General features: G+C 42.8%; 1 protein-coding gene across 19 annotated transcripts in view; it reads right to left on the minus strand.

Moving 5' to 3' along the window:
- Window positions 1–1,314: 1,314 nt before the first annotated feature.
- The window catches only part of ZBTB20 (zinc finger and BTB domain containing 20), a 797,904-nt gene continuing 779,541 nt past the window's right edge, over window positions 1,315–19,677 (minus strand). For all 19 annotated transcript variants that reach the window (XM_060010675.1, XM_060010674.1, XM_060010669.1 and 16 more), the window contains 2 exons: window positions 16,423–18,027; window positions 1,315–5,446 (listed from right to left, as the gene is read on the minus strand). In XM_060010675.1, the coding sequence (XP_059866658.1) occupies window positions 5,025–5,446; window positions 16,423–18,027 (2,027 nt within the window). In that variant the 3' untranslated portion in view covers window positions 1,315–5,024. The remainder of the gene's footprint in view (window positions 5,447–16,422; window positions 18,028–19,677) is intronic.

The following is a 19,677-nucleotide window of genomic DNA, read 5'->3' on the forward strand; positions in this document are numbered from 1 at the left end:
TCTCCTAAATCCCAGGGGCATCTCAGGTGGTGCCTACTCCTCCCTCACGCCTTCCTTTTGCCTCTTTTTTGCTGCGGCAGCGCACTGGCTGTAGCAGATGCAGACCTGATGTGGTTATCTGATACCTTTGCTGCAGTCACACATACTCTGCTCCCAGCCCCGACTGATTAAATGACATCTTCTAGAACAATAGAGGAAGGCTCCAAAATGGGCATAGCGAGTGGGAATCCTGGCCAGATCTACCTCACTGCCCCCTGTCCTCAGGGCAGCAGGTATTGGGAACATTCTGGGGAGCCACACCGAGGATGCGACGTGACCCTTATTATGTTCTCTCGGGGCTCTGAGGGATTTTATACGAAGCACACCTCACTTTCAACTTCCGTGCTGAGGGAAAACACTGATGAGGGGCCTGGGCTGGGCACATACCGTTGGTGTGCTTGTATGATGGGGTACAGGTAGGTGAAGGCTTTAGGACTAACATGAAACTTAACACACCCAGAGGAAACCTTTTCTCTTTTCATATCACAATGCACAAATTCTAACTGTTCATGAGTTGGAAGAAGTTTTCTTGGTCCTTACAGAATGTTGAGCTGATACAAAATAAAATCCCTGTGACTTTTAAACACAGCAAATTCAAGTCTTTCCTTCTAAGGCCAGGAGCTACTGTGACCCTCGAGATGCCTAGGAAGAAGGAATGGGCTTCAGCCTGAACAACAGCAGGAAAGTATTCACTACACTTACTCATGGCACAAACAGATTCAGAGCATTAGGAATTTGGGGAAGAAAAAGTCTATAAAACTGTTATTAGAAGCTAAAGTTTACAACTCAAACTGTATAATAAGAAATATTTTGATATAGAGACTTTCGTTTCAGAGTCTTTTTTGGCCTGGCTTGTTTCTCAATCTTTTCCCATGTGTAGATTTGTATCAGACCCATATATCTCAATTCCTTCCTTCTTTTGGGCTCTATTTTACACATTTGGGGCTTTGGGGGGGGGTACAAATTTTGGCATTTATTATATCAATAGGGGAAAACTTGCCCACTCCGCTAAGATGCTACTGATGTTTTAGTGCTAGAAAATTTTATTTTTCATAAACTGTATCTAACTGTCTAGAGATAAACGTTCCCCTTTGACTTTTTCCTTTCCTTTGTCCAGCTAATCCAGTTTTAAGTGATAAATTGCTAAAAAAAAAAAAAAAAAAAAAAAAAAAAGAGTACTTTTCCATACCAGTTCTTGTTCCCTGTACTCATCCTAAGAGGTCTTAAATCTGGAACACTTGCTTCCATTTCATCTATTTTTTTTTTTCCTGGCTACTGAAGTTTTTTTTTTTTTTTTTTTTTTTAAGCACTCATAGCATCCTAGCATAAAGTTCCAAATGTAAGAAGATTGTTGGATTTGAAACTAAAAGAATAAAAGAATCTATGCTCATCTTCTATTCTTGAAGCAAAATGTTTCCCCTTTCCTAAGATGTTGGTGATGATTTAATTTGAAAAGAAGGATTGACAAACTAAAAGCAACTCTATCCTTTTGAAATAGGCACGGACTAGTTTATTTCCTAAAATGTAGGTCAGTTTGGAAGCAGCCCTTTCAGAGGCCAGAACATGGAGTAAGGTCCCACAGCAAGTTCACTGCTCCCCAGCTTAGATCTTCCACTCCAATCTAGCTGCTTCCTTTCTCCAGAGAACAGTCTGTCAACTATTTTGGACTATGAGATGTTTGGGAGGAACAGACACACAGTAAGAAAAAGTCTACTGCTATGCAAACCTAGATAGTCCATATTGTTATAATGATTACATCACCTCACCAGGAATTCTTTGGGAGTCCTCTAACATTTACAAAAAAGAGATACTTCATTTGAAGGGAAAGGATGACTATTAGAGTTTAAACCCAACTGGTATTTTTTTCCCCACGTGTCCTATAACAAAAGGTAAATTTTAACCCAATTGCTTAGTTTTTTACATGGCAAATCAGCACTAAGGCAAATGAGCGTCCCTCAGATTTGACAAGCAGATAGCTAAATGTGGCCCATACCGCCACCCAAGATCACGTTTCTGGAGGTCCTATAACATCTGTCTACTTTGCTAAGGTTTGTGTAAGGCCACTATTCTAAACGAGCTACTGTCCAATAATACAAAATACTTTAAAGTGGCTTTTGGCCTTCTTCCATTTGTAACATATGCTGAGTGATTTCATGTCATTTTCCTCTAGATTAAAAAGATATTTTTTTTAATGTCAATTTCTTCTGTTTTACATCATGGGTTGAATGACTTGTTTTTCAAAATATCAAAATTCTAGGCCATGGTTAATTAACTAATGCTCCCTCTGTTGGTAGTAAGTGGAAATACTGGAGTCTTACTTAAGATAGCTATTTCAAAAAGCAAGAGAAAATGGACTATTTCTTGTTTCTGAAGCTGTTTCCCACTAGCTTTTAAAACAGGCCAATTTTGGACAGATAGTTTTTAGTAGGACTCCTCTTAGAAATCACGATGGGTGATACTTAAAGGTCAATTAATCATCCAAGTCTACATTAAAACTACTAGCAAAATATTTACTGAATGAAGGACCACAGGACCAAATGAAACTCACATATACGCCAGTCCAGTCGCACTAACCCTACTAAACATCACCAAGAACTTATGGAAAAGATACAAGTTAACCAATCCTAAAATGTATGAGTAAAACCACTTTAGTTATTATACAGTTGCTTTCCTTGGAAGATTTCTCCTCATTTGTCACACAGTTTTTGTAAATAAGTTGCTGATAGGAAAATTAAATTAAAATGCAAAGTAATTTTGAAACTGAAATACTTTCTTTCCTTCTTTTTTTCTTTTTAAACTGTAGTTTAGTGTTTCTGTTTTGTTTAAAGATTTACCTTTCCCCTTAAGTGTGTTAAAATATGCCCAGCAATGAAATCACCTTTGGAGTTTTCATTAGGTTTAAAAATTCCGATATTTGAGTTGGAATCCCTTTAGGACACTGTCTATCATGGAAAAATCTCTGTTCTGATACCTTGATCAGGACCGAGGAGAGAAATCCAAACTAGGAAGAGAGAGTGGCATCTAAGATGACGCAGTGAATTGGTGGCCTTTTGAATGGTGGATGTTGGCATCTGGGAGATTTTTGTTAGTTTCTTTAAAACCTTACCAACAAGCAAGGGTTAATAAATCATCTAAAGAATAATCATCTTATTTAGCCCTCTCAACCATGGTGGAAACAGAAGGTGATCTTTGAAAGGAAGAAAGTAATTTCGGCATCGAGGCATTCTGATCTGCAACAGGCTTCTGATAACGCCGCTCTCTGTAGTTGTGAAGGGTGAGGAGGGACAGTAGAGTTTTGTGAACTGCTCCTCCCGGCTGACCACAAAAGGAAAGAACACTTTTGTCAAGACCTCTAGACTACTAGTGTTTCATCAAAGAAAAAAAAAGGTAAAGTCAATAGAAATTCTAGAATCATAAGATCTCAATGAACTTTCAGAGAAGCAAGAAATCTGTTTCTGAAAGATAAAGTCCCTCCCATGAAAAAGAACAGAATTCTAGATGAATCAGTTGAAAAAAATATTCAGTGGAGCAACATAAGCTTGCTAAAAGTCGAAAGACTACATATCAAAATACAAAGCAGCAGTTCAAATTACAGCAGGGATGGGCTGGCCAGAGGCCCTCATCAACCCAGGCAATACTTAAAATAATAAAAATTAAGAAAAATTTAAAAAAATATGAAGAAAATATCCTTCCTCTCTTTCAAATATAACTTTAATTGCCTTTTATTCTTTCTATCTGGAAGCAGTATCGCTAACCTTAACAGTCTTGACTTACCAAAAAATATATATATGTGTGTGAAATAAAATAAAAGAGAAGAGATTGGTGGCAGTGTATGCAAAACCAAAATGAAAAAAAAATTACTTTTAACAATCTCACTTTTTTTGTTTTTTTTTTTACACAAATACTGTTGTAAATATATTAAAAAAATCAGCATTCTATCTGGTAAACGTCACTTTTGCCCCTCTATAAAATTTTGAATTAAAAAAGCCTCAAGAACTTTTTATTATTCCCCCCCCCTCCATTTCTCTTTCTTTTTCTCTTCCACAAGAATATATCCTGACACTTTTTTTTTGTTTGTTTTTGTTTTTTGCAAAGATTGTTGGAAATAATCCTTCTCTTGTACCTAGAAACGTAGGTGCAAACCTCTGATATCTTTGTTTTATCTGCATTCCTGCCTTTCATGAAAGTCCCTCTTGATTGTGCTGAGTCTGGGGCTCAGCGAAGACACTGAATAAATACGATAGCCACTGTTGCTTGATGCTTGTCCAAGTCTTCCTGGCTTCTGCTGAAAGGGGGGGGCATGGAGGAGGTGGGCCAGGGTGTGTGGACCGAGCAGAATCTGGGGGAGAAGCCTGCCGTCTGCCTTTCCCACACCGCCAAACCCACGCCCCTTCCCACACGCACAGCCCTTGCATGAAATCAGACAACGTTGGGGGTGGAAAACAGCAGGGCCTTTCCTCTGGGTTTTCAACCAGAAAGTGATATTCCACAGTTTTAACTGGTTACTGTGAAGTCCAAGCGGCCAGAATTGTGAAAATGTCCACTGAAACACTGCAAGCGGTGTACTTAAAGACAGTAGGCCTTTTAGATTTTGTTATATATTTTTGTAGTGCTCTTCACAAGTGAAAAAAGAAAATTTTTTTTTTTTTTACTTTTTTTTTTAAAGATTTTTTTGTAAAGAAGGGTTGTATTTAGAGGCCAGTAGCTAGAGATCCAACCAGTGGACCTCCTGAAGCACTACCAGGCCTTAAGGCCACCATCCGAGGGAGACTGGGAGAACTATTATTCCCCTGAGCCTCCGAAATGTAATGTACCAGCAGGCAAAAACAGTTCTTCATGTAGTACAAAATGAAACGAAACAAAAACAAAAACAGAAAGTAAAAACGAAACCAAAACATTTCTTAAATTCTAGTGCCATAGCTTTTTTTCGTTTGTTTCTTTTTTGTTGTTTTGTTTTGTTCATAAGAAAGAGAGAAAGATACTACTTATCCGTCAGACACATGCATCCTCATGTGGTCGTTGAACTGCTCGATTTGGTCAAACTTTGCTGGACAGACGGAGCAGACGTAGGTGGTCCCCTCCGTGCAGGCCACCACCCCTGGGGGGCCAGCTCGGGCCCCTGGGGGTGTGCCTGCGGGAGGGGTCCCATTGCTGGCACTGTGCAGGGCCACGTGTCGCTCCAGGAGGGTCTTGTGGGAGAACTTCTTTTTGCAGATGTAGCACTCATAGGACTTCTCGCCCCGGTGGAGGCGCATGTGCACGTTGAGGGAACTCTTCTGGGTGAAGCGCTTGTTGCAGATACTACACTGGTACGCCCTCACTCCCGTGTGTGTCACCATGTGCTTGATAAGGTAATCCTTTAAGGAGAAGGAGCGCCAACAGATGCTGCATTGGTGGGGCTTCTCACCTGTTCACGTGGGAAGAGACAGCAAGCGGGACAGAGCGAGACACGGCGAGGGAGGGAGAATGAGAGACAGAAAAACAAGACAACAGAAAACAAAAACAAAAACATTAAAAAAAAAATCTGATTGGTTAACGGATCACCCCTGATTGGAAAGATCCAGTCCTTCCTGGCCTCTCATGTTCTGAGAAAACTTGCTTTAAGGTGCTGCCAGGACAGTCTAGAGTTTTCCATGTCCCCATGCCAGAAAATGTCTCTCTTGGAAAGCTACTCGACATTCTCCAGTAAAAGTCTTCCAAGGTCATTCTGTGGAAAGAAGGGAGTGCTACTTTATAGGGGTCATTTTCAGTGCCATCATTCGGGGATTTAACTGTGTGTTTGCCATTTGCATTATCAAACAAATATAAGAAATAAAAGAGAGAAAAGTTCTTTGGAGACATGGGGTCTCTAGAATCTTTGGGAACTAAGGTTGGTGGTCACACAGCTTGGCTCTTTGGGGACAGTCTCCGTTTCTGGTATTTTGTCTAGTAAATGCACTCATGCTTTGATTATAGGTCTGGAAAATATTGCCCATCATAGGAATAAGTCATTCTGAAGAGCTATACCTTTGGTTTTTATCTATTTTAGACAGCAATCTTCCTAAAATGTAACTTGAGAGAGTTAATTGGCTATTCTGTCTGGACTGCCCTGAGCTGCAGATTGGCCTTGTCTGGTGTGGAGGTTGAGTAGGTGGTAGACAACACAGTGATCTTAGAGTCAAACGGTCCTGTTCAAATCCAGGCACCAACGGATGGCCTGCCACTCTGACAAATCTGCAAGTGCCTCTGAGGTATACAGTTCGGCTTACCTCACTGTGCTGGTGTGGACATAAGATACATACGAAATCACTTTGCAGACCACCAAGAGTGGTGTGGGAATACTTGCCTGGTGTTCTTATTACAAGACTATCCACCAGCACCCCCTCCCCCCATTAAACGCTTCCATACGCCTTTTCTGAACTCTGGGGTCAATTTTTAAAATAGTTTTCTCTTTTTTTGCTCTCAGTGTGTTGGCTGAAACCCTTCTTTCTCCTCAGTTTACTGCTTTGGTTTGCTGTTGGCTTAGAGATCAAATGATCAAGCTTGCTAAAAACTGTAACGTAAATAAGAATATTGTCACCGAATGACCACATGAAATATTCTTCTATAAGTAACGTCCATGGGCCTGTAACATCTCTTTGGATGAAGAGAGACTTGTTTTTGTTGGTGCTGTTTGTTCTAGGCTCTGCTCTTGGCGGGTGAGATGAACTACATTATGGTGTTTCCATCTTTCCCAGCTCACCGCTGGTTGCCCAATGCAGGCACCCACCTCAGAGAGGAAAGGCTGTCCATGTACTCTTCCATAACTCAGCCCAAAGCCCCAAGCCTCTGAAACTCTCTGCGGTAATATTTCAACCTCTGGACGAGGCATCAGGGTAGCAAATCTAGTTCTTGAATTTGAGTTAACATCCATTTAAAATATGTGCCTGACTGTGTTTCCATTTTTTCCACCATGAAACAGAAGAGGTTTGATGTGTCATGGGGATAAAGGCAATGAAAACAACCACCACGTGTTCTGTGCTTACTGTATGCCGGGCTCACGGCTCGTGACCTGCTTTATGAAACTTTATCTCAACAGAAAGCTTTTTCATTGTGTTTGTCAACATAAAAAGATATATTTTGAAGCACACAATCCTAAGAAATGGCTATTTGGTTCAGGAATGACTCCACAAATTTCTAAACCAATTTCCCTGATCTTTGAACTTTTTCCTTTAGTTATTCACAAACGTTTTGGCCTCTGCTGTCTTCCAGTCTCCTTTCCCTTCATCCTCACTGATGAAAAAGCGTGAGCCATAGGATTGAAGAGTTAGAAGAGTTTCACTTTTACACTAAAATGGGGAAATTTAGGGAAGCCTCATTCCTAAATGAAGAGTTCAGTCTCTGCATGGTGTTTATGTAGGTATATTTTTTTGAAATGAGAGATTCCCTAAGAGAGACAGTCATGCATGTTATTTTTAGTTGGAACGTTTCTGTCAGCTGTAAACATGCTTGGAACTCAAGCTGGGCTTTACCATCCTTGTGCTTTCAGTACACTTTCTAGAGGCTATGCTAGGCCGGCCGACTATCTTTTAAAATATGTCCACCTGTCACCTCTAATGGGAAGTCTGCCTTCTTAATTCCAGATGGTATTTTGGCTGCTAGGAAGTTGAAACTTTGTCTGTGTTAAAAATTCTCCTGCTGTTTGAAACTTTCACCTTCTTATAGTGTATTTTTCCTCTAGGCAAGGTCAGTGAGGATGGCTTTTTACTTTCACACCCTTCTCATCTGACTATAAGTTGATACTTCACAGCTGTCATCTTTCCCTCTATAGCATATATATGTCTTGATATGTTGTTTGTATGTACCTAGTATTGGTTCGGCCATTAATTATCCGTGTGACCCTGGGTTTTCTAAGTGTTTTCATCTCTCTGGGTTTGTTTCCCCTTCTCTAAGTGAGGAGTTGGACCAAGCACTTGCCATGTCCCTTTGCAGATTTAGTGGCCTTCTGCCCACCATGGGCCATGCCCCAGAGGACTCTGGTCCAGGTCTTGTCAACACATGACCTGAGGGCAACTTGCTTAAATCACTCAATGCATCAGCAGTCCCACATTTTAAATAGGACAAAGTATCCTGCCACAGAAAAATGGTGTGATAGTTAATGAGTAAAAATGTTTGCAAAGCACTTGGGAGCTCCATAAAGGAAAGTGCTCTAAAATTATTCAGGTGCTGTGTTGGTGGAACATAGGCATTCCAGGAACTGTCTTACTAAACAGGGTGCATTTTCAGATGAGTCAGGTATAAACAACTCATTTCTTTATGTATGGATGTGAAACTATATCACTCACTAGAAAGGAGTGATTCTTTCCTTTTATTTTCCTGCATATTACTTATAGTGATCCCCAAAGGGCTTTCAACATTATACATGAAACGGATGTGGTCTGTCGATTATTGCTCTCAGTATGGAGGAGTGAAGTTAAGAGGAGTGGTAGTGGATGGCTTTCCAGGTCTGAGCCTATGGCCAGGAATGATAAGTCTGATTCGTTAGAAAGGGACACAAAGCGCTAAGCAGACAGTAGAATTAGATACAGGACGGGGAAGCTCATATAAGCTCCTGTACTTTGATCCATTTTGGGGCCATACAGATGCAGGAGTCAGATATGAACTCCATTTCCTTGGCTGAATGAACTGGGCATGTTACTTCACCTCTTTAAGCCTCAGTTTCCTTATCTGTAACTTGAGAAATATACAGTTAAGGACCTGTCTTGTGAAGGTATTTTGAAAATTAAAGCGATAAAGCACTTTGCACAGAGTATGTGATCATTTCAAGAAAAATTCCACTGGTCCCTTCAGCACAAAGGAAGTGGTGATAAATGAAATCAACTGAAAAATGGCTTCCATGGCATGGGGAAGCCAACACAAGATTGTGAAAAAATTGTTTCAGGTAATCAATAAAGCAAGTGATTATACTGCAGCTATGCAATTCAGAGTTAAGGGTCTAGTCTCAGCTACAAATGCTAACGGAAAGAAGTGGTACCATGAATAAAATGTCAGCGAATAGCATAGACAGAGGATTTCTTAGCAGGCAGCAACTGAACTCTGGAGGCTGAAAAACCAGACAAAAAGTGGAGGAACAGAAGAGGCGGCAGTGTCCTTTACAATCCCATGGGTTGGGGAATAGTGAATGCATATATTTGTCTCCATTTTTGGATGCCTGCTCTCTAAAGCATCACTTTTCAGCTCCTTCTTGTGGACCAGCACTGACACTCTACCATGACTGACAGTGAGAAAAAAAAAAAGAGGAAGAAAGATACTGTTAGGTTAGTAGATGCAGAGGGTCTGCCCAAAGTTTGGGGCTGAGCCACCCCAATTCTGAATAGTGACCTCTGTATTGGGGGCTCAGCAAGAACCCATTTATTCTGCTGAATCTTTTTTTATTCTAACCAGGCTTCTCCTAGGCTGCAAAGAGGACAGTGGATGCTGTTACCAGGACACTTGTTTGAAACACGGTTCCCACCTGTCTCTCACATTCTCTCGGCCTCTCCATCATCTGCTCTAGCATACACCTTCCTTCAGATGAGTATAGTGGTGGTGGGGGGGTGGTCAGAAAACCAAGCCTGGATGCTTGGTGAGAGGGCAGACAGCAGGGAAGGAAGGGGCGAGCAGGGGTAGGGGAAGGTGGCTACTGGCAAGGAAAGCAGAAGGGGTCCTGGAAATTGTAAGTCCTCTGAAAGGGGAAAATCAAGACTGGAACAGAAAATGGGAAAGGTTCCATGACAAGAATGGAAGGTGCTCAGCTCGGGTCATGCAGAGCCTTCACTGGCTGGAGAGTCTGCTCTCCACCCAGAGAAGTCGAGTTGGAGCTGGGCCTTCACGACCGCCTGCCAGCCTTTCTCTCCAGTTCCAGGGATGCAGTCCTGGTACCATCTTGGACTGTGAGGTTGTCTAGGGGGGACTGCCTACTGGGGACATACTGCATTCACAGAACCTCTGTGGCTTTAGCAACAACTAAAAAGTTTTGGTGTCAAGCAGAATTTTAAAGCTCTCAGGGACCTTCACCCACATTACTTGACTTTTCTTACAACTTTATGAGGGGGTAGATGTTAACAGCCCCAGAATATGTTCTCTCCATTAGAGTGGTAGAATAACATCCTGCAGGTCCCTCTACAAGTCAGTAATAGCTGAGAGTATGACACCAGCTGAGCCAGATATCCCCTCCTTCTCCAGTTAACAATTTCCTGCTCTCTAGATTATGCTGCAAAATGTATGATGCTGCTATAAAACGTAACATGTAAGTTCCTAAATGGCTTGGGTCATTTTAAGGTATTACAGGTAAGTGCTTTCACATAAATTATGTTATTTGATTCTCAGAGCAACCATGTAAACTAAGTACTATTAAAATCTGTACCTATGTGACAAAAAACTGAGGCTCAGACTGACTACAGAATTTACCTAAAATCACCAGGTCAGAAAGTGGTAAAATCAAGGCTTTCTCACTTCAAACCTTATACTTGTTCATTACTTCACTGGCTTGATACAATTAACAGCCCAAGCTCTATGTGAGGATGATCACATCACGATCTTGATCTCACTATTATTACTATATGGATGACATTGTTATGAGACTATCATCACTATATCTATTTATATAAAATTCATGGCCCAAATAGCTGAGCTTCTTAAAGTAACAAAGAAAATAATTAATCGTCCAGAGGACACTAATGGGCATTAGTGACTCTCGGGTGGGCTGTTGATACTATGATTCAGAAAAGGCCCAAATGTCTACCATTTGTTGGTGAAGAAAACACAAGTGGGAACACAGATATAATACAGTCTTTGTGTATAGAAAAAGAATAAAAGAAAAAGAAATTTAAGTCTTGCTGAGAAAATAATGCATTTATATCTAAGTCCCCTGAATTAAATTCTCCTGGAAAGCATGCTTACATATTTTCTCCTGGAAATTGAGTGAACATTCATTCACTCACTCAACAAATATTTGTTAAGCAACTACATATGCCTGTATTCATCTATGGATTTTAAAGCAAAAGTCCTAAGATTGGGTCTTAAAAGAAAGTTCTGTCTGAAGAGCACTGCCAGATAAAATACATGGCACCAGGGCTTCCCTGGTGGCGCAGTGGCTGAGAGTCCGCCTGCCGATGCAGGGGACACGGGTTCGTGCCCCGGTCCGGGAAGATCCCACGTGCCGCAGAGCGGCTGGGCCCGTGAGCCATGGCCGCTGAGCCTGCGCGTCCGGAGCCTGTGCTCCGCAACGGGAGAGGCCACAACAGTGAGAGGCCCGCGTACAGCAAAAAATAAAAATACATGGCACCAGATTAAATCTAAATTTCAGATAACCAATAAATACTTTTTTAGTATAACTACACCACATATATTGAATGGGACATACTTAGACTAAAAATTATTTGTTGTTTATCCAAAAATTCAAATTTAACTGGGCATCCTGTATTTTTGTTTGCTAAATCTGGCAACCCTGTACCTGGTGATAAATAAATACCCTGAACGCCATCTTAGTCAGTTTTGTTATTATGTGTGCAACTTTGTTATATAGGGCAAAGTACAAACAGACAGAACGTGGTATCTGAAATGTGCTCAGATCCTTGGAGAAAGTACTTAATATATAAATGTGCAAAGTATTTTTGCATTATTTCTATGGAACTACATCATACAATAAATAAACAACTCTGGAAATAGGCCACTTTTCCATTTGGAAGTGATTAGATATCATTAGAGAAGGATTCAACTCATTCACTGATTAAATATTTCTTGAATGTTTACTATGTGTAAGGTATTATGCTGGGTATATTGAAGTATAAGATATATATTTCTTTATATATCATATATATGTAATTATATATAAAATTCTTTCTGTTTTCACAAAGTTTACATTCTAATGGGCAGGCATAGAGGCACCTACATAATGATAAGTCATTGTTATAAGTCAATTTTAAATGCCAGAAGGGGACATTTGCCATGGAACCTTCCATATGCAAGATATTTGCTTCCATAACATAATTTATCACTATAAAATCAAGCTGTTGTCCATAACTATGTTTTACTTTTTCCAAACACATAGGTTCTTGTGAGTGGAATTTTGGGGAACAATGTTATGTATCAAAAGCAACCTGAAGCCATCCTCCTTCTAATCACCCAGGCCATCTAGGGAAGCGATTCCCAACTTAGTGTGAATCAGGGCTTGTTAAAACATAGATTGCTGGGTTCCCTCACCAGAGTTTCTGATTCAGGTCTGGGATAGGTTCGAGAATTTGCATGTTGCTGCTATGGGGATCACACTTTGAGAAGTACTGCTCCCACGTTATCTTTGAATTTTCCCTATTGCTTGGCTTCCACATCCACGTTCATACCCAGGCTTATCCTCCTATGTCCTCTGTCTTTTCCTTCCCTCCCATTCCTTTGACTTTTGCTTTTTCTCTTAGGAGAGGGCATAGAGGAGTCCTGCTTTGTTCCATGACAGGATGGTTTGTGTTATCTTTGCTTTTTTCCAATTCTCTTGTTTTCAAATGTGTACTTAACTCTTGTTTTTCTTCCTCACAACTTTTATGAAGCTGCAGTAAAGCGAACTTGAGAAACTCCTAGAAGAGATGAAGTCCTACCATGGTTTGTTTGGCAGTAGATAGAGTGGTTTGGTGAGAGATTTTCTTGAAAAAATCCTTAAGGGATGAAAAAAAAAGTTCATGTTATGGAGGAAGTTCAAGGGAAACCCAAGGGGTATCACATTGCTTCAGCATTTGAATTCCAGTGAAGAAGGAAACATGTCAAGAGTTTATTACTCAGAGATTGGAGATAGAGCAAAAAAACTCAGTGCCTCTGGAAGTGGAGGGGCTAAAGTAACGATGACGATTTTTTTTTTTTTAAAAAAAACATTAAGTAGTACTTTACCTTTTATGAAAAGCTCTCACATGCATAATACCGTTACAGCTACTCAAAAGGTGGGAAATTATTATTTCCACTTTAAACTCAAAGAAACTGAAGGTAGTGAAATTAAATGACTTGCATAAGGTCACAGTTAGAGGAACTAAAACCGAACCCAGATAATCTAATTCCAGCACAGTCGTCTTTCACTATGTCCCTGCTCTAAGTTTCAGTGTTATAATCATTGTGGAATATTCTCTACAACCAGAGCTTCCTCGGTTCTCTAAGGTAGAGCTTAGCTCCGAGATGAATACGATGGACGACTTATTTGTTACAATCGCGTCCTTTCAATGAATATGTGGACCATTAACATAGAGTTAGAATTCAGGTCTCAGGATCGATTCTCTGCAGTTGTCGAAAGCAAGTATCATTTACATTAAAACTTGCAGTTGCTAACCTGCAAAGCCAGTTATCATGCATAGTGGCTGTGATGGAGAACCTGTTTCTTTCCTTTTAGCTCTGTCAAGCTACTCTTTCTTGGTAAGATTCTTTTATGTTAGACCATAGGTAAGAATACAGAATCCATCTCTACTCTTCCAAGTATTCTAGAAAGTAGATACTTTCTAGAATCTTATTTTAGACTAACATTTGGACTTTCTGCTGTGGATTATTTATCATTTCCACTGGGCTCCTGTAAAGTTGGGGGGCCCCACTTTTTTGATGTTTTCCCAAGAAACTGGAGAAAACTTTGTTTTGAAATGTCGGCCAAAGTGAATCCAGGTCCTGAATTACTTCCATATGTTCAGGCTGTCTTGCCTTTTGAAAACCTAGACTAACTGTTTCTAAACTTTGTTAGGTTATAGACTACTTCACTCAGACAAAAGTCTTGATAGAGAGATGGCCGTTCCAAACTGCCACTGCCAAATGATTCGGGGGTGAAAGGGAAGACTGTTGATTCTTTTAAATGAGGCGCTTGAGTCATATATGTACATTTATCGCTCCTGGATGTGGCCAGGTTATACACACCAACAGAAAGACCTTCAAAATTTACTGAGGAACTTCATAGTTTACTAGAGATCTGAAGGCTACCCTCTGAGCATAACTCAGATTTATAAAATGACTTTACTTGTAGCTTTTGTATCTGTGATGTCTAAATTTGCAAACCCGTTGCTGGTTTTCTTATGAGCAAATCTAGTTATTTGGGTTAACCACAGAATCCTTTGGTGAATCCACTGAATAAATGTGTTTATACACCCAAAAGACACTTTTCGGTAGTACGCTAAAAATTTTATGTTCCAGATTTAAAGCCTTATTTCAATACGTGATCTAACAGAGTGTGTAAACTTTATATCTGCTAGGTCTACTGGAAGAGATGCAAAGAAGGTGAGTAGAAATGTTCATGGATCCAAGACCAGCAAAGTCAACTTTGGCTAAGAATACATTTCCACAAATGATCTCTTTTTTTCCCCCTTAATCCTTAATTTGATGGATTTATAAGATAGCTGCTCAGAGAAGGAAAGGACATAAACTATGGGAGAGCACTCCGTAAACCATAAATTGCCACATAAATAAAAATATTACTATTTGATTAATTTACTAAATAATGATCATACCATACCACATGGAAAATGTCCTCGATTGATCTCAGGTTATTAGATATTCACATTTACCCTAAGTAAACATAGTGACTTACTACTACTACCTGATTTTCTTCCTGAATTCAGTAGTGAGTCACTATGTTTTCTGGAGGTATGAAAACTCATCTTTAAGGATTCACATAAAGGCACATACATGGATTTACGTACTGTCCTGACTTAAGTTGAACTGCAAAGAAGGAAAATTGCATCTTAAGTAATGTTCTATTTCAGTTGCTCACTTCCATGTTGATGTGTCTGTTGCTGTCCTTCCCTTCTATTCCCCAATTTAAATTGATCTGCTTTATGTCCCATCCCCTAGCTATTCCTGCTAGCTGGCCTGAGGAACAATGTTGCTTTGAGTAACCAACTTGTTTTCATGTATTGTAATTCATGTATGTAACTTCCCCCTGACAATTTATTTGTCATTTAACAGGGACATTCTGGAACTAGAGGTTTACCTAGAGAGACGAGTGACTCTCATCATAGGAATTCCAAATATGGTGATCAACATGGGGGTAGGTATTTTCAGGTACAAGAGAATCCATGTGAAATCATATCACACATGTAGTCCCTTATAGGGAGGAGCATCCGTGGAGCTCTCGCTTCTATGCCTGTCCCATTACGGAACTAGGATAGGGCTCTGGCTGGGAGGTCAGGAGATCTTAGCTCTAGAATCATGAACTCCAGGGATGAAAGACCATCTTGCCCAACTACTCGCCTGATGGATGATTGAATTGCCTGTATAACATCACTATGAAATGATCTTCCATTCTCTCCTTGAACACCTCTAATTACAGGAACTCACTCCCTTTGGAAGTTGTCTGCCTGTCTCAGAGCAACTCTGCCTGTTAACAAACTTCCTATTTTATTTAACCGAATCTCTCTATAGCTTCCATTCATTGGTCCATTTCTACATTTTGGACCCAAACAGAACAAGCTTAAGGGATCTTCCCTCCAAACCATTTAAATAATACTAACAGTGTGAACAATAGCTACCATTTATACAGTGCTTATTATGTGCTGGAAATTGCTTTAAGAACTTCATATATATTAGTTCATTTAATCCTCAAAACAGCACTACAAGAAAGAAATATCACTACTACCCCCATTATATAGACAAGGAAACTAACGTATAGAAAGGTTAAGCAACTTTGCCAAGAGGACAAAGTGCAGTAGGCGCTTTCAGTTCAAACCTAGGCACTGTTGAACACCTCTGGCACCTCAGTAATGACTCACATGCCATGGCTTCACGTCCCTTTCCATCTTACTCATACTCCTCTGAGTGTGCCCCAGTGAGTCTACTGTCCTTTCAAAAGGGAGTACACAGAACTGACTGTGGTATCTAGATGTGGAAAATAGAGAACAAGCACTAGAAAACAGAGCAAGTCTGTCAGTCCTCCTCATTTCAGGGACCATAAATGCAGCCTCCGCTTGCATCAGCCTTGTTGTGGCCTCCTCAAGCTGATGGTTCATATAAAACTTACTACAGACTAAAACCCTCATCCCTGCTCTGCCTACATGACTTTGTCTGTAACACAAGGTGACTGGAGTATATGGTCTCCAAGGACTTTTCCAGTTCTAACCATCCAGGATCAAAAACATATTTCAAAGTTCAGTGAAGTTAAGGAATGTTGTGCCTGCAAATTCTGTATTAGGTTTTCTCATTTGGCCCTTTTCCACAAAGGGTTTCTGTGACTTTGTCTTTCTGTGACAGGGCACTTGGTTCCTGTGATGGGGGCATAGTCGGGGCTTCTAGAAGATGGTTTACAATGGGGTCTTCCTTAAAATCTGAAAGATGACTCCGTACCTTCCCTTGCACCTGCTGCCCTGCCCCCCCTTCCCCAGCCCCCTCAGCCCCTCCCCCTGCTGCCAGCTCTCCGGGGGGGGGGGCTGCGCTCACCTGTGTGTACGAACATGTGCTTGACGTAGTTCTGTTTGGCGGTGAAAGTCTTGTTGCAGAGAGTGCACTCATAAGGCTTTTTTTCGCCCTGCCCACTGGCTGTGCTGTGGCCGGCGGATGGGGCCAGGGGCTGTGGCGCTGGCAGCTGTGCAGTAAAGGTTGACAGGCCGGGCTGGGACACTGTCACAAACTGGGTCTGCTGGCCTGCCAAGGGCTGTGGCAGGCTGAAGAGGAAAGGCTTGGGGCCGCTGCCCGCGGGCTGGGTGGTGAAGAGGGCCGGCAGGTAGGTGTTGCCGGCTGTGCCAATGACCTGTGTGTTGCTGGTTAAGGTCAGAGGCATCCTCAAGTTGCTGGTGAGGGTTTCCGTCTGGCGTAAGTAGAGCTGGGTGCTTGGCAGTGGCTGCCCGATGGACGTGTTGACCGCAGGCTGCTGCAGGGCGCTCTTGTCGGAGCTGTTGCTTACGGCGATCACCGTGCTGTCCAGCTCCACCTCGTTGCTTCTTTCCGGGGACGAGGCACCGGTCTCTAGCTGGTGCGGCTGCGGGGCGCCCTCAGCCGGGGCTTCCGCAGCCTGCTCAGGTTGGGCGGATTCGGCCTGGCCGTCCCGCGCCGCCCCAGGCCCGAACTGCTGCTCCACGGAGTCGGGTTCGGTGCCTATGGAGGAGCTGACGCCCGAGTCGAAGCTTTCGCCCTTGGGTTCACTCTCGGTGCCCTCGGCCTGGTCGGTGTCTTCCGTACACTCCTCGGACTCGTTGCGCTCCAGGATCTGCACCCTTTGCTGCCCGTAGTAGTCGTAGTCGTCCTCCATCTCCTGCTTGATGTGGATGTTGCCCACCAGGGTCTGGATGCGCACCGGCCGGGGCTGTTTGCGGCAGTGCGTGGTCTCGGGGGTGGTGGACAGGTATCGCTCCATCTGCTGTGAGCGCTCGTGGATGCGCGTGATCCAGCTGGGGTCTTCCATATGGTGGTCGCGGGGCAGGCCGAGCGCCGTCTCGTGGTGGCTGACCACCGCACCGCTGTAGAAGGAGCGCTCGCCGCTGCCGTTCTGCATGGAGCATGCATAGAGCGCCGAGTAGATCCTGTCCACGCTGTGCTGCGGGTGGCTCTGCAGGTAGCCTGATTCGGTGTCGCTGCTCTGGCCCGAGGTGCCCGACTCGGGAGTGCCCCGTGGCGTGTCCTGGCCCGAGTCCTGGATCCCCGGGAACACATCGCCCACGTTCTGCGACACGATGCGCGTGCACTCATCGATGACCGTTTTGATCTGCAGGATGCTGGCGGCCGTCAGGATCTGCAGGGCTTCCGACTGCGAGACGCGCAGCACGCCACTGTACATGAAGTCAATGAGCTTTTGCACCGACTGCACGGACACCACGGACGGGATCTCAATGTCGCTGTAGCCCAGCAGCAGCTTGTCCTGGAAGAAGGGGCTGCCGGCTGCCAGCACGCAGCGGTGTGCGCGCAGCATGCTCCCGTGGATGCGCACCGTCACGTCACAGAAGTGGCCACGGTTGCGCTGCTCGTTGAGGGTCTCGAGCACGGAATTGCTGAAGTTGTGAAGGTTGATGCTGTGAATGCGCTCGGTCATCCCCTTGCAACTGATGTCACCTGCACGGCAAGAGAGACACAAGACAGGGCGAGGGTCAGAGCTAGCTGACTGCATCCCTAAAATCTAGGCCTCAGGTGGGCAATACTCATGGGCCCTAGAATCACTCCCCCCCGCCGCCTTGCAGGCACAAGCAGGCTCTGTGGCTTTGCACAAGGGTCAACTTGTGGGTGTGATGTCCTATGGGAACAAGGCCTTGAATTTTGTTCCAGCAGTGCTCCAGCTATTTTGGTGCATTGAATCCATTTTAACCCCGTGGACCTTCAGCCAGGGCTGTCAGTTGACGCAGAGCAGCCTAAAACACAGATGGGTCATTGCCTGCTATACTACAACTTCAGCAAAGAGGGACTGAAAGGCAAATGCAAGACTCGTTCTCATGAAACTCTGCCTCCACTTTAGGCTTAAGCAGGCCCTTTAAGAAAGCTTACATTTTCCTTAACTTATCAAAATTTCTTACTTTATTCATAGACAGCAAAAATACTTATAGTTAAATTCCTTTCCTATTAATTTATACGGCACATTCCCCAAATCCATATGAGGTATGCAAAAATTCTTGGAAAATTCAACCCACTCTAAGATATCCACCCAACTGCCACCATGTTTTCCAGTTGAGGGACAGGCTCTAGAATGCAATCTGCTGGCTAAAGGGGCACTTGCCCACTGCTTTCTGTATGTACGCATTTTTCTCAACATCTCTGACAACCTGTTTGAGTACTTTCTAGGGTGGCTGTCTGTGATGTGGTGGTTGTCTGAATTTTCTGAGGCTTACTGAAGAAGAAATGTTAAACAGTTCAAAGATGGCAGTGTTGACCTGGGAGACTGGAGTACACTAGGTGACCACATTTGCCATTCAAACTGGGCACTTTTGAGAGTGAAAGGGAGCACTGTTGAAAATTAGGTCAGGACAGCAGGAGTAAGCCCTGAGTGGGATGTACGATCACCCGGAAATTGGGTGCTTTCTGTGCTTGATAGAGGGAGGTATCAAACAGCTCCCAGTAGGAAGGCAGCAGTCAGCTACGTGGAGGATGTGGATAGCCTGACCTATTGCCACCCATATATCCCAGGCTGTGCAGGCAAGGGATAATATTGGTAACATCTAGACCCCAGATTGAGAAGGATAACAGGTGTCTATAACACTGAGTTTTAGGGCTTTCCTATTTTTCTACTTTACCTCTCTAAAGAATCCCTCTCTCCAAACCATTCTTCAGATTCCCCATTCTTGCCTTCACAACTGAACGATCAGCTTGAGGGAGGCCAAGTAAGTAGGCTTTCAAAACCAGGTGACCCAAGTATGGATTGTTGGCTGTGACCCAGATCCTTATATCTTGTTAGAAGTAACCCAGAGGTAACGGCCTACACACAGAGGAATGTCCACCTCCTCACTTTCTTTCTGCTCTGTCCTAGGAGAGAGGGCCAGCTCAGGGAAGTCTGAGCTCAACTAGGTTTTCTACCTTGCTACGCCCTACCTCCTCATGCTGTCTGAGTTCAGTGGATATGACCTCATTCTTATATACTAATTCATTTCCTTTGCTCTCAACTTTACATTCAGTCAGCCTCACATATATCCACTTAACTTAGTAAATGCCTATGGGCTCTACGTTCTCTTTCAGTGATATGATTTGTGCAAAGTTTTACATAAAAGAATTCCTGCT

The sequence above is a fragment of the Delphinus delphis genome, chromosome 4 (assembly GCF_949987515.2).
Source record: "Delphinus delphis chromosome 4, mDelDel1.2, whole genome shotgun sequence".
Classification (NCBI taxonomy): Eukaryota; Metazoa; Chordata; class Mammalia; order Artiodactyla; family Delphinidae; genus Delphinus; species Delphinus delphis.